Source organism: Cherax quadricarinatus, chromosome 53 (genome assembly GCF_038502225.1).
Source record: "Cherax quadricarinatus isolate ZL_2023a chromosome 53, ASM3850222v1, whole genome shotgun sequence".
Lineage (NCBI taxonomy): Eukaryota > Metazoa > Arthropoda > Malacostraca > Decapoda > Parastacidae > Cherax > Cherax quadricarinatus.
The window spans coordinates 3144914-3161065 of record NC_091344.1 but is presented as its reverse complement, the minus strand read 5'-3'; the positions used below and the strand labels follow the sequence as shown (position 1 = coordinate 3161065).

Sequence of the window (16152 nt, the reverse complement as noted above, 5' to 3'; positions counted from 1 at the left end):
GTTCTACTACTTATACACCTGTTAAACAAGGTGTGTTAATGAGAATGTCGGCCTTTATTATTCATGAATTTTCTTAATTCATATTATTCAATATTAGTTTATAATCTTCTTCATTTAGATCGTCCCAATTCCTCTATCAGTTTCGGACTGACAGAATTTTTCGTAATGGTCCTGCAACTCAGCTGCATTTATAGTGTCCATCTACAACGTCGTTGCCTCCGGTGAATGATGTATTATTTATATCATGGAGGCTCGAGCCTCCAGTAATCCTTGCGCTGAATGATCCACATAGATTTAGTGTTTCACACATAATAATAATAATAATAATAATAATAATAATAATAATAATAATAATAATAATAATAATAATAATAATAATAATAATAATAATGCAGCCCCATACTTGCAGTCTATCTTATCGAATCCTCTCACTATCTCACTCGTAGTGATCATGTCCTTTCTGTTTCTCATATTCTCCAATGTTTTAAGGTTTTGTTCCTTTAGTCTTTCTTAAGTGATTATTCCTCTTATCTCAGTATATAGTCGTGTAGCAAGTCTTTGGACCTCCTCTAGCTTTTGAATATGTTTGCTCTCTCAATAATACTGTAAAATCTATTATAATTATTATTATTATTATTACTAGTGTAGGGAAGAGGTAAACCTATAGGGGTGATACAGAACGTGGGGAATGGAAAGTAACCAGGTTCTGTCCAAGGGGAAGGCAAGTACAATTCCTTGGATCAAGAGCCCTTTCAGTGACATTACAGCACCTCACTTGAGAGGGCTGCGTTCTCTTCAGTAAGCCTGACATGTGTTCTGCTGGCCAGATAAACAGGCTCTGATTCAGTATTATGGTGAAATTTCCTGTTAAATGAGGAGATCCACCCGCTCTCCACATCTAGCGAGAAGCCACGGAGGCGGGATGTAGTTGTCTCGCTGGCTTGTTCAGGCATTGCCATAAGTCACTTATGAAAAATCAATGGACATAAACTGCTTATATAGATCGTATACCAGGCTAATATTAGTGGGGTCCTAGGTCATTACACAATAATGAATGTCGGAAATATAGGCTTTCTATCCCTCAGAGACGTAAACTACAGGGCTTTTTTAATTGCTGAGAGCAGTTGCTCAGCTCATTCAGCTATCAGCTAGGTTGATGATCATTATAAAATGCCTTAGCAAAGGCAGTTAACTAATAGAATCCGATAAGAAAACATGTCATTCTCGTGTCCAGTTCTTGTTAGAACAGGACTGATTAAGTGACAATACAGTGTGTGTAGGAAAAGGGGATTATTTCACAGTAAAAGTAGGTCTTAATCAGGGATGTGTGATGTCACCATGGTTGTTCAGTATATTTATAGATGAGGTAATGAGAGAAGTGAATGCACGAGTGGTGGCAAGAGGTGTGGGATTAAGAGATAAAGAATCTAACACAAAGTGGGAGTTGTTACACTGGCTTTTTGCTGATGACACTGTGCTTTTTGGGAGATTCTGAAGAGAAGTTGCAGAGGTTGGAAGGGTATATAAAAGAAGAAATTTGAAAATGAACATAGGAAAGAGCAAGAAGATGAGGAAAACAAAAAATTTAGGTGATGAAAAGTTGGATATAAGATTGGAGAGAGAGAGTATGGAGGAAGTGAATGCATTCAGATATTTGGGAGTGGACTTGTCTGCAGATGGGTCTATGAAAGACGAGATGAATCATAGAATTAATGCGGAGGAAACTGGTGAGTGGTGCAGTGAGGAGTCTGTGGAGACAAAGAACGTTATTCATGAAAGCAAAGAGGGGAATATATGAGAGTAGAGTGGTACCAACACACTTTTATATAAAGGGTGTGAAGCATGGGTGGTGACAGTAGCTACATGGAGAAGACTGGAGGCAGTGGAGATGTCATGTCTGAGGGAAATGTGTGGTGTGAATATAATGCAGTGAATCCGTAGCTTGGAGCTTAGAAAGAGGTGTGGGGTTTCCAAAAGTATTATCCAGAAGGCTTAAGAGTAGGTGTTGAGATGGTTCGGACATTTAGAAAGATTAGAACAAAATAAAATGACCTGGAGGGTGTATAAATCTGTAGTGGAAGGCGGGGTACGGGTCGTCGTAGGAATGGGGTAAAGGAGGTTTTGCGTGCAAGGGGCTTAGACTTCCAGCAAGTGTGTGAGAGCGTGTTAGGTGCAAGTGGATACAAATGGTTTTATGACTTGACGTGCTGTTGAATAAGCGAACTATATATATATATATATATATATATATATATATATATATATATATATATATATATATATATATATATATATAAGATATACATATATCTTAATAACAACACTGCGCTAGCCAAGGATTCGAACCCATGTTGTACTGGCCTGCCTCATGGTAAGCGAGAACCACATGACGCTTTAAACCACAGGACCACCCAACCCTACAAGAATGGCGAAGCCAGCACACAGCTAGCTGTTGGGCCGCCATCCGAGGGCATACGGATGGCGGCCCAACAGCTAGCTGTGTGTTGGCTGCGCCATTCTTGTAGGGTTGAGTGGTCCTGTGGTTTAAAGCGTCATGTGGTTCTCGCTTACCAAAAGGCAGGCCAGTACAACATGGGTTCGAATCCCTGGCTAACGCAGTGTTGTTATTGATCAATACCACTCGTTCGTGGTTACAATATATATATATATATATCTATATATATATATATATATATATATATATATATATATATATATATATATATATATATATGCAATAAGATCACAATAAACAGGTGATTTCAGAATATGCAAAACAACCACTGTGAAAGAATAGTGAAATTCCAAGCGTTTTCGTGACTTGTCACGAAAGCGCTTGAATTTCAATATTCTTTCACAGTGGTAGCAAGAGTTTAATGTAAATGACAGTGGGATGAGGGGAGTTTTTGGATAGCCTGTAAAGCACTGTTGGGTTTAACACTTTCTTTTTTATTATGATGTAAAGTACTGTGAGAATCTGAAACTACAAATGATGAGATAGACATTCATGCATTGTGCATGACAGTCATGAAACTTGCATAAAACTCAGCTGTAAAAAACACTGGCCGCTTGTTCCGTAGATTCATTAATATGTGTACTGCTCGTATGACTGGTGTTCAAATGGAAGGAGAATGAAATTCTTTCTGTAGCTTGCCCTGGCAACAAATGTACTCACATTAGGTGTGGCATACCCAGTGTGCTTGCTGGGCACATAACATTTGTAGCATGGTGGTGTAGTGGACTTCACCACCACCATACTGGGGATCAAACCCAAGATATTTAACCAGCCGGGGATATTTAACCATGGTGGAGATCAAACTCAAGATATTTAAACAGTCGGGAGACTGGTTAAACATCTTGGGTTTGATCCTTAGCTGGTACCCTTGTTATTTCCTTGAAAACTCGTTTCGTTGACGTCATATGACGTCGACATACGACCATTCGACTTACGACCATGTTTTCTATGCCAAATTTCTGGGAAATAAACAACTGTTTGTGTTGTACACAGTGTTTATCCTAAACCTTACAGTATAAAATACAGTACTAACAGCATAAAAAGTAAAGTGAAAAATGAAATACCAAAATAAAACAATAAAATAGTCATTACAAAAATGTGAAAAATGTGATGTTGATATTCAGTTGTAAGGTTCAACTTACATCCATTTCGACTTGCGGCCGGTTTGTCGGAACTGAACTCGGTCATAAGTCGGATGGTACCTGTAATATATACCTAAGTCTACCAACCTAGGTAGCAGGTTGGTAGACGGCAACCGCCCTGGGAGGTACTACTGTCCTGCCAAGTGAGTGTAAAACGAAAGCCTGTAATTGTTTTACATGATGGTAGGACTGCTGGTGTCTTTTGTCTGTTTCATAAACATGCAAGATTTCAGGTACGTCTTGCTACTTCTTCTTACACTTAGGTCACACTACACATACATTTACAAGCATATACACCTACCATCCGACTTACGACCGAGCTTGGTTCCGACCAACCGGTCGTTTGTTGAAGTGGACGTAAGTCGAACCTTTGACAATTGCCGACATATTGGGAAGGGCATAATGTCAAAACTTTCCTATATAAACTACCTACATAATACTGTAATGTAATGTACAATCATTATTTCATTCTTTTTACCATAATTTACTTCTATTGTTGTATTTTAATTATTTATGTACTGTATATAATGTATACATGGTAGTGATATGTATGCATACAGTATCATATGTTACTATTATCTTTATGTATTGTCGACACAGTGAAATGGGAGAATACCACTGGTAGTGTCATCCTGCCAGAATGTTGTGTAACCTATACCCTAAGTAAAGAGAAACAACTCTGGAACATGTGTAATACATATCCAGCTGGGTGGCCGGGTCTGTGGTTGGCCGGGTGGGTGGCTGGCTGGCTGGCTGGATGGGTGGGTAGCTGGGTGGGTGGCTGGCTGGGTGGGTGGGTGGCTGCATGGGTGGCTGGATGGATGGGTGGGTGGGTGGATGGGTGGCTTGGTGGGTGGGTGGGTAGTTGGCTGACTGGCTGACCGAATGTGGCTGTCTCTGTATCTCTCTCTGTAATGGCTTGATAAAGCTCCTGGAGAGTGAAACGTTGCCACAATAAAATGTCACATTAGTTGCACTTGTGTCCTTTTACTTTACATATTGTCGGTAATTCTACCAACTTTATTACAGAATGAAATGTGCTCGATTTTAAATAATTATTTTCTCTCAGTTTTTACACAGGGAGACACTAACAATATTCCAGTAATTAATTTTTATAGTGGGCTAGAAGAAGATAAATTATGTAACTCTGAGGAGGATATCAATAAACTCCAGGACGATTTGGACAAATTAATGTCTTGGTCTGAAAAATGGCAGATGAAGTTCAATGTGGATAAGTGTAAGGTACTAGCCCTTGGTAATGAAAATAACCCTCGAAGCTGTAATCTAGGTGAAGTAGAGCTTGATCATACAGAATGTGAAAAAGACTTGGGAGTCATGGTAAGCAGAAATCTAAAGCCAAGACAGCAGTGCCTTAGTGTGCGCAACAAGGCCAACAGATTACTTGGATTTATCTCAAGAAGTATAAGTAACAGAAGTCCAAAAGTTATTTTACAGCTCTATACATCACTAGTGAGGCCTCATTTAGATTATGCTGCTCAGTTTTGGTCCCCTTACTACAGGATGGACATAGACTCATTAGAGAACATACAGAGAAGAATGACTAAAATTATTTACTGTGCAAGGAACCTCCCGTATGAAGATAGACTCAAAGCCTTAAATCTCCACTCTCTGGAGAGGCGTAGAATGAGGGGAGATATCATTGAAGTGTATAAGTGGATGACGGGCATAAACAAGGGAGACATTAATAAAGTACTGAGGGTGTCGAACCAGGTAAAAACCAGGAATAATGGATTTAAGTTGGATAAATTTAGATTTAGAAAGGACATAGGTAAGTACTGGTTTTCTAACAGAGTTGTAGATGCGTGGAACAGTCTTCCCAGTGGGGTGATAGAGGCTAGGACCTTGGGTAGCTTTAAGAAGAGACTGGACAAATATATGAGTGGGAGGGGCTGGGTTTGATTGGAGTCATTGGGTGCGGGAGTTGTTTCTTGGGAAGCTTTGGGTAGTAGTCGTTTTGATAAGGACCTGCCTCGCATAGGCCAGTAGGCCTTCTTCAGTGTTCCTCCATTCTTATGTTCTTATGTTGGTTGTTTTGATTATATATATATATATATATATATATATATATATATATATATATATATATATATATATATATATATATATAATTATATATATATATTATATATATATATATATATATATATGTATATATATTATATATATGTGTGTGTGTGTGTGTGTGTGTGTGTGTGTACTCACCTAGTTCTCACCTAGTTGAGGTTGCGGGGGTCGAGTCCGAGCTCCTGGCCCCGCCTCTTCACTGATCGCTACTAGGTCACTCTCCCTGAACCGTGAGCTTTATCATACCTCTGCTTAAAGCTATGTATGGATCCTGCCTCCACTACATCGTGTGTGTGTGTGTGTGTGTGTGTGTGTGTGTGTGTGTGTGTGTGTGTGTGTGTGTGTGTGTGTGTGTGTGTGTGTGTGTGTGTGCGTGCGCGCGCTCGCTCGCGAGCGTTGAAACAATGAATGCCACTCTGTCCTACATGTTCACAAAATGGTCGATACTCTGGTCTACGTGCTGTAACAATGGACGACACTCTGGCCTATTTGTTATAATAAATTCGAAACTGATTCACTCGCAGGCCAATTGCTGGGAAACCTCGTAGGCTAACAAACACGATTCATCACGAGAACTTCAGTACTCTTGTGATTTGATGAGTATCGTTCAACCCTTATTTAGAATATGACACTAATATAATTCGGTACATCATTCTGTCTGTATTCATTATGACTAAAATAAATTTTTCCTTCCGTATGTATTCCATGGAGATGCCTTGATGCCGGTGAAGTTCATGGACTTAATGAATAGGAGCCATACTTAACTTTCACGGATTGAACCTCACTGCCTCCAAACTTCAATCGTTGTGTGATACCTACGGATTTAACGCTTCTCCGTGAATATAACACTAATCCCTTTAGTGATTAGTGTTTTCTACAAAAAAATTAATACATTATCCTTAGAATACTAATAAAACATTACTTTCAATATACATCAGTGCCAATATGAGGACACATTACTGATCCTATACATCGCTGTTAGTATAATAATACATTTCTAAAATAATACATTACTGACAGTATAACCACAGCGTTTATTTAATAAAACGTGTTGTAATCTACCTTTTCACTTTATTATATTTGACAATTCTCAATTTTCATTTCTAATGTAACAAAAAAATATGTGTACATCTAATTTTACTCAAAAATAACTCCATAACATGCCAACATTTTTCCCCCAGCGGCTGGAGTAAGCAGTTCTGAGTCCACCCAGGAAGGATATTCAACCATTACCCTAACTACTCCAACTTACACTGAAGTAGTAACTTCAACCACCACCATTCTTTCTCCAACAACCTCAATACAGACTCTAACTGGAAACTACAGCAGGGTGAAACTCGTGCAACTTGCAAATACCTCGACCTGGCTTGATGCAAAAATGGAATGTGAGAATGAGAATTGGTGCATTGAGATGAGTGGGTGTGTGAGTGGCAGTCTCATGTTTGCTCCGAACAGTAGCCAGGACTGGTCATGGATGCAACAACAGCTCCAAGCACAACTTTACAACACTGCCTGGATCCCACTCAATGACCGACAAGTGCCAGGAAATCTTACATGGGACGGTCGATCTGGTGAGTACTGCTGCTTCTTAATAATTATGATCATCAGTAAGATGATCATAATTATTAATCAGTATCATCAGTAAGATGATCATCAGTAAGAGGTCGAACCCCCATAATTCACGTGCTTCAAAATACACGTGGTTCAATTACACAAAGATTGGACTGAAGGCAATTGAGCAGATAGCTTCAGTTATTCACGATATTTAAATCTTTTGTTTTGCTTATTGGTAAACCATCTCAAAATTGCTTTATAGCTTGCCACATGACCTCTAAATTGTCTTGTTACTTGGCATACGACCCTAACATTGCCATGTTGCTTTGCAGATGACTAGTAAATTGCCTTGTTGCACCTTTAATTAAAAACTTGCCAGAGGAATTTATTCCAAATATGCTTCTTCTTGACATGAGTATTAATATTAAGGAGATTAAAGAAATACTACTCAAAAACACTTAAATAATTTAGGTATGCGAAAAATAATAATAGCTGCTTCAGGATTTACGTCACTCCCCGGAGCCTAACCCTCGCGTATTACGGAGTTCAACTATAAACATCAGTAAATGAACTCCTCGTAGCTACATATTCCTTGGGGGATTTTTTTTTGGGGGGGTGGGTGGGTGGGGGCTGATTACTCTAGTGGTCCCCCTCGAACTAGTCTTCAAGCTTCACATTTCGTAAGGAGGAATACTGCAACAGGCCTATTGGTCCATATTAAGCAGGTCTTTCTCAAACAAAAATATTTCTCTAATCAATTTTCAGTACTACCCAAGGAATAAGCTCTGATAGCATTATTAATTCATGTTAACGTACCACTCAAATTCAACCCGTCTCACCCATGAAAGAGGTGGTAATTGCCTTTTCTAATTTCCTATCCTGATTTAACATTCGCAATCAATTAATCGGTCTAGATATGAGCATCTAGCTCTTAATAGGAAAGAATAATCTCAAAACTTTCTTTGGTTTTCAGCTCTGCCTCCTCGTCTCTCATCCCTTCTTTTCAAAGTCTGTAGCTAGTTACGATATCGAGTCCCTTCGAGTAATGTGTACGTCGTGATCATGTCTTTGGTCATCATGTTCTCCAGTGTTCTAAGGTTAAGTTTATTTAGTCTTTCATCATAGGTGCTGTGAAATTAACATGGAGGTGAAGGAGGTAAAAATACCTTGTCTAGGGGTATGTATAAAGTTATATAAAAATAAGCCATCCTAAGCCTCCGTACCTCGTAAACTACACAAAATATTAAACAGGTGGTAAGTACTTTAGGTTAGATTACAAGGAATGGCAGATAAACTCGCTTTCAAACCTACGAATTACACATATCAGAAAATGGTAAACTTCTACTAGTTAATTAAAGTTAGGCCATAAGAAATACATATTCACAGCACTGGGTTTCCTTGATATACTTAGGCCTCACATAAATACCAGGGCTAGGTTCAATGCGAGTGCCAACTTAAGAGTACAAAATTTTCACCAAAAACAATCTATTGCCTAAACATAAAATAAAAAAACACCACGCAGTATTGAACCTCTGTCCAGCATCTCTTTCCAGCGTCTACTAGAAACACTGGCACTATTTTTATAGAGCGTTTTGCACCACGCCACAATCTACAGCATATAAAAATTACACAACATTGCAGTATCCTGTATAATAAAAGGTCAATACCCTTAGCTCCTATATGTCTCAATACCTACCTTTGTACTTTCTCAATTTCGGAACATGCTTTATTAGCTATAGGCTATATGACGGTGTTGTAGGCCTTGTGTTTGGTCTGACAAACATCGTAAACAAAATCGTGAATTACTCTTGGTTGTGGATACCAAATGTTGTTGATCCTCAATACTCCACCAGGGTTTTTCGGCTAATGTAGCCTCCTATGATTCATTTTCTACCGCTCTTATCCCAAATTCCTTGCCTTCTCTGAGGCTGACAACCAAAATTTTTTCCTTTATTCTATGTCCCGTTTACGAAATACATTCTTAACAAATCTGTCACCTTTCACTTACGTATATCAGAAACAGTAATGGTGCCACAACATATCACTTTGGAACAGCATTCATTGATCCTAGTATCATTTGAATAATCACTTTCTACCTGGTTTATCTATTATTCCAGACTGCTGCATCATGTTCTGAATTATGTTCTCTTACCAGGTTCTGGAATTCCAATAAATTTATGATAAAAGATATATCTCCTCTAAATCCGTGAGGGTTGTGATTATGATACAGTACCTCTCCAGGTGTTCCACCACTCTTTTATTATTCAGAATGCTGCCTGTGTATATTCTTGTTTGACTTTGGAATAACCAAACCCTGTGTTCCAGTTTTCCAGAACTCGCCTGTATCCAACGATCTGTTGAATATTTATATCAGTGGGTCGTACAGTTCGTCTGATCCCTCTTTACATAAGGATGGAGGCACATAATAAGATCCCATTGTTTTCTCCGTGTTCACTTTACTTAGATTCTTCATTTCAGTATCTGATGGTTTCTCTTCTCTCCTTTCCTGCTTTCTTTTCACAGTAAATACCTGCTTTACTTGTTTGTTCAGCAATCCTTGTTTCTTTCTAGCTCTCCTTAATTTTAAGTATTTTGATTAGCTGATTTCTTTCATTTAATCTTGCTTTTATGATTACTTTTTATGTTTTATGCTGTCCTCGGCTTTCTGTATTTTTAAACACTTCCACATCTAACCATCGCGTCCATTTGGTTTTGGCTTAGCCATGAGCTCTTCTGCCTTTTCTTTCTTGTGAAATACAATGTTTGCAGCTGTCACAGAGACCCACATAAAGGATCATTTTGACAACGAAATATGGATCGCAGTTCATAACCTATTCAGACGCGACAGACTAAACAGGCAACAAGGGGGAAATTGGCGGCTTGTACGTCACAGAGTCGCTCATTTGCTCAGAACTACTAAACACCTTAAATGATGTAGTTAAAGTTTTGGCGGCAAAGACTGAAAACCAAAACCTTGTCATTGTGGTTGTATACAAACCTCCGGATGCAACTTCCCAACAATTCCAGGAACAGCTTTTGAAAACTGACCACTGTCTGGAAAAATCTCCCAACTCCTTCCCAAACATCTTGCTACTGGGAGATTTCAACTTGAGACACCTAAAATGGAAAAGTGTGGCAAATAATATTTTAGCAGAGATCACTCCAGGAGGCAGCTCAGATGAAAATTCACACACACACACACACACACACACACACACACACACACACACACACACACACACACACACGCTCACGATCTATTAAATCTGCACCAAATTCACCTTAAACCAGCAAATATTAGAGCCTGCAAGACTAGAAAATACGCTGGACCTCATCTTCATTAACAACGACGATCTGATGCGTAATACAGTAGATCGTTATTTAACACGGTAGTTACGTTCCTGAAAACATTGTGTTAGGTAAAACCGTGTAAGATGAACTGAAGAACTTATGGGAAAAATAGGGTTACGTTCCTGAGAGCCCCAAATAAGCCAAACAACTTTTTTTTAGGCCTCCACATCTTACAAAAATAAAAGTGAATATGTAATTGGAGTTTATTGCTGATTTTTGTGGATGACCGTGAAAGAGTGGAGAGTTATGCTGTGGCCCTACTGGTCTGAGGTGGATGGTAGAGGTTCTGGTACTGAAGTTGATGGTTGTACTGGAGTGTCTAACTTTGTCATTCAGTCAATCAAGTCATTCAGTAAGTCAGTCAAGTCATTCAGTAAATCATTTTTCCATCTTGAAACCATTTCTGCGAGTCCTGTCTTGGCCAGAAATTTTCAGCATGCTTTTTACATCCCCTTTATTTATTCCTGTTTTCCATTTATACACCTCGATCATATCTCCCTTAATTCTTTCGAGAGAGTGCAGATTCGTGGCCCTCAGTCTATCCTCATAGGGAAGATTTCTGATACATGGGATCAACTTTGTCATTCTCCTCTGTACTTTTTCCAGTGCATTTATATCCATTCTGTAATACGGTGACCAGAACTGTGCAGCATAATCTAAATGAGGCCTAACCAAGGATATATAGAATTGAAGAACAACCTGAGGACTTCTATTATTTATACTTCTAGATATGAAACCAAGGATTCTGTTAGCTTTATTGCGAACACTGATGCACTGTTGTCTTAGTTTTAGATTACCGCTAACCAGAACTCCTAAATCCTTTTTTGCAATCAGTAGTATTAAGATCTACATTATTTAGTTTATATGTGGCATGGTTATTTTCCTGTCCAACATTTAGAACTTTGCATTTGTCTATATTAAACTGCATCTGCCACTTCTCCGACCATTGCATCAGTCTATTCAAATCATCTTGGAGTGCTCTAGTGTCCTTATTAGAATGAATTGGACGGCCTATTTTTGTGTCATCAGCAAATTTGCTTATGTCGCTATTTATTCCCTCATCTATATCGTGAACAACAACGGGCCTAACATTGACCCCTGCGGAACACCGCTTGTGACGTGCCCCCATTCTGATTTCTCCCCATTTACGCAAACTCTCTGCTGCCTATTTGTCAGCCATGCCTCTACCCAGGAAAAAAATTATCCTCCTATTCCGTGTGCCTCTGATGTGGAACTCTATCGAAAGCCTTACTGAAGTCCATATACACAATATCATATTCATTACCATGATCTACCTCCTCAAACACCTTAGTGAAAAAGGTTAGTAAATTCGTAAGACAGGAACGCCCCTTAGTAAAACCGTGTTAAGATTCATTAATCAATTTATGCCTGTCAAGATGGCTACGAATTGCTTCGGCAATTGATTCAATAAATTTTCCTATTATGGAGGTAAGGCTTATTGGTCTATAGTTCGAACCAAGGACCTGTCACCTTCCTTGTAAATAGGTATAACATTTGCCATTTTCCACTTACCAGGCACTATGCCAATTTGTAGTGAAAAAGATTTGCCAAAGGTATGCTAAGTTCCTCTTTACATTCCTTTAACACCCTTGCAAACGGATCTATAACTTCCGAACAAATAGAACGCAAAGAGTAATAGTAAACAGAGTCAAGTCCGAGGCAGCTACAGTGTAAAGCTCTGTTCCACAAGGCACAGTACTCGCTCCCATCCTATTCCTCATCCTCATATCCGACATAGGCAGAAATGCAAGCCATAGCTCCTTGTCTTTCTTTACGGTTGACACCCGAATTGCCATGACAGTGTCCTCCATCGAAGACACCGCAAGACTCCAAGCGGACATCAACCAAATGGGCCACTCAAAATATATGAAGTTCAATGAAGAGAAATTTCAACTACTCAGATACGGAAAACTTGAGGAAATTGAAGCTGTATCAGGGTATACAACAAATTCTAACCATACAATAGGCCGAAAAAGTAATGTTACCACAGCAATGTATCTACCGCATCTGCTAGAAAAATAATAGAATGAATGAGAACTTTCAAAACTAGGGACGCCAAACCCATGATGATTCTCTTCAAATCGTTTGTTCTCTCTAGGCTGGAATACTACTGTACACTAGCTGCCCCCTTCAAGGCAGGCGAAATTGCTGACCTGGAGAGTGTACAAAGAACTTTCACGGCACACATAAGTACTACAAGGCACCTAAATTACTGGGAACAGTTGAAATCCCTTGATTTGTTTTCCCTGAAACGCAGGCGAGAGAGATACATGATAATATACACTAGGAAAATCCTAGAGAGGTTAGTGCCAAACTTGTACACGAAAATCACTCCCCATGAAAGCAAAAGACTCGGCAGGAGATGCAACATTCCCCCAATGAAAAGCAGGGGGGCCACGAGTACACTAAGTGACAACACAGTACGTGTAAGGAGCCCAAGACTGTTCAACTGCCTCCCAGCATACATAAGGGGGATTACCAATAGACCCCTGGCTGTGTTCATGGTACTGGACAGGCACCTAAAGTCAGTCCCTGACCAACCGGGATGTGGTTCATACATCAGTTTGGGTGCGGCTAGCAGTAACAGCCTGGTTGATCAGACCCTGATCCACCACGAGGCCTGGTCTCAGACCGGACCGCGGGGGCGTTGACCCCCGATACCCTTTCCAAGTATACTCCAGGTATACTTACAAATGAGTTTCTCCTCCGCATTCCCTCTAGGTATTACATTCACTCGTCCACTGCCTTTCCTTCTCGCTCCCTTTCTTACTGAACCATGTAGTTCTCTTTTCCAGTCTAATTTATTTCTCTTCCTTCCCGTGTTTCTTTGTCACCAGGTATATAAAACTTTAGACCGTAGTTTATTTTCTCCCTGCATTCAATGTATAGAAAAAGTATAGTTTCGTTGATTCGAATCTTTCTCTCTCTCTTTTGTTGTGTTGGCTCATGATATGTTACATTATTTCATATTAAATCCATCGAAGAACTTTTCTCATCCTTTCTGGAGTCTAATAATCTCATGTCAAATAAATAACAAAAAGGCACAATACCGTGACTGGAACGATACTCAAATAACCCGCACATAAAAGACAGAAGCTTACGACGACGTTTCGGTCCGACTTTGTCAATGGTCCAAGTCGGACCGAAACGTCGTCGTAAGCTTCTGTCTTTTATGTGCGGGTTATTTGAGTATAATCTCATGTCAACATATTACTCGACTAACTCGTGTGTTAAAAAAACAGCCACTACTGCACTTGTGTAAGACAATAAATATCATGTTAAAATATTTATTGTGAACTTGTTGATAATGCAATGACATGTTTAATTATCTTTTCGTTAACAGAAATAAATAAAAACACAATATTTATAATAAGAGATAAAATAGACAATTTATTTCAGGTACGGTGGACCTGAGCTCACTCCCCGGTGGTTTACAAAGTTCCTTCGATAATTCAAGTAGAAACTGTGGTCTTTTTGAAGTAGTTGAACAACAGCTGTCCTCACAGCAGTCATCACAGCCATCCTCACAGCCATCCCAACAGGTATCCCCACAGCCATCATCACAGCAATCCTCACAGCAATCTTCACAGAAAAACCAATGGCAATCCCAGAAATCGCCCTCACAAACATCGCAAAAGAGGCCCTCAAAGACCTCCAAATTGCTATCCTCAAAGCAATCCCCAAATCAATTGCCAAAGTCATCCTCATTCCAATCCTCACAGACATGGCAGGGCCAATCCTCACACCCAACTTCAAGCCAGTTCCCAGAACTATATACAACGTTATTCCCACAGTCTACCACACAGCCATCTACAGAGACATCCCAAGCTTGGGTAAGTCTCCAAGAGTGTGACAGCTCGCTCTCCGGTGCCTCTGTCTCACTTGGTGTATTCTGCGAGTTGCCTTGAAATTTTGGAGCTGATAGATTGTCTCATTATTGTAGAATATACCATCACACAACATGATACTGTGGAAGAATGTTGCACAACGCTACATAATGTTAAGAGTGCCCATTTTAAAAGTAGCCTGAATTGGCTGTTTTGAATAGGCTCACATAGGCATATAATAGTTTTAAAAATATTTAGTTTTAAAGAAAATAGGCAAAACATTAAAACAACAGTACTGAAATTATAAACAACAGTACTGCATGATTAATAATACCTAATCAAATCCTAACATGTCATAATTAACGCTTTCCTAATTTGAAATCTTAAACTTAAAAAGCAGAACTTAGATTTGGCTGCAGATTCTGAAGTGTTCAATAAATTTAACTGCAATATATAGAGAAACTATAGCCATGTGCAGAGACACTCACTCTTAGGAACAAATTAACTATCATTCCTTCTAAAGATTACACGTTACCATTAGCTAACCAGTAAATGAATGACATTAGACTGAAGGGGCCATGTATTTATACTCATAACTCAAAAGATATGTCAGCCATTTATATTATCTATCTTTAATTAAAGAATTATGTAAAATAAATTAAAATTAATAATTATGCAGATTACCCTCGCTAAACCTGTCATATCCTTAGAATTTAACGTCAGCAAGCTTGCCAGAGGGACGTAAACTGCTTATTATACAACCTATACACAGGAAGCTTATGAGCAGGTACCTGTCAATGAATGGGAATGCGTCGTTAGATAAGCTGTGACATGACACTCACCTGTCATTTCCTCAGACACACCAGCCGCAACCCAGAACAGCTGGGGGCTGCAGAAAAAGTCTGAGTTTTTAAATCCTAGCTAGTGTACAAATCAAGCTTATTTTCCACCATATACATTCAGATTTTTTGCATTTGGTGGAAACACTCCAGAGCACCTTGGCTTTCAGAGTGGTAGGTAAAAGAGATCAAATGATGAATCCTCAAATGGGCCAGAAATTGCTTGAATATCTTTGATGTGAGGTTAGAATCCTTGCCAGACTGGATATCACTCGGCATCTCTCACCAGAGCTCTCACCGTGGATCCCACAGTGATCCGACGTAATAGTACTGTTTCGGGATATCTAGTGGGATACAAGATATCCCGAGGCAAAGGGTCAACACAGTCGACAATAAGCCTAGAAAAACTCTTAATGGGCAGCTACATCAGTTACCGGCTTTGCCAATAAATGTTTTTGGCTGCCTTAGCACATAATAATTACGTGGCTATCCATGGGATTATGTGGCGCTTTCATTACTTACTGTAATTTTATCTAACATGTTGATTGTCCATAATGCCAAGTAGCGTAACCTTTCACATAAGCATACCAGAGCGAGTTGTATAATAAGTTTTATTCTTATCTACTGACTTTTGCTCTGTGATGGCCTATGTACGCGCAGACACTAGTTTTATATCTTGCTGTTGCTCTGTACAGGCTCCGTGGCAATGAGAAACACCACGTGTGTTTGTTCAGAGAACGAGATCTCCAGGCTGGACTCCTTATTAGAGAAGCGCTACCGCCCCGTATCTTTATCAAACAGATAATCCAAGCTGTGTT

At 39.3% G+C, this 16152-nt stretch overlaps 1 protein-coding gene across 1 annotated transcript; it reads left to right on the top strand.

Annotated features, from left to right (window-relative positions):
- Positions 1 to 7088: 7088 nt before the first annotated feature.
- Positions 7089 to 15104, top strand: LOC138854227 (uncharacterized). The gene is made up of 2 exons (XM_070096237.1): positions 7089 to 7313; positions 14068 to 15104. Exons 1-2 carry the CDS (start codon positions 7121 to 7123, stop codon positions 14574 to 14576), a joined length of 702 nt encoding a protein of 233 aa, XP_069952338.1. The 5' UTR covers positions 7089 to 7120; the 3' UTR covers positions 14577 to 15104.
- The last annotated feature ends 1048 nt before the right edge of the window (positions 15105 to 16152 follow it).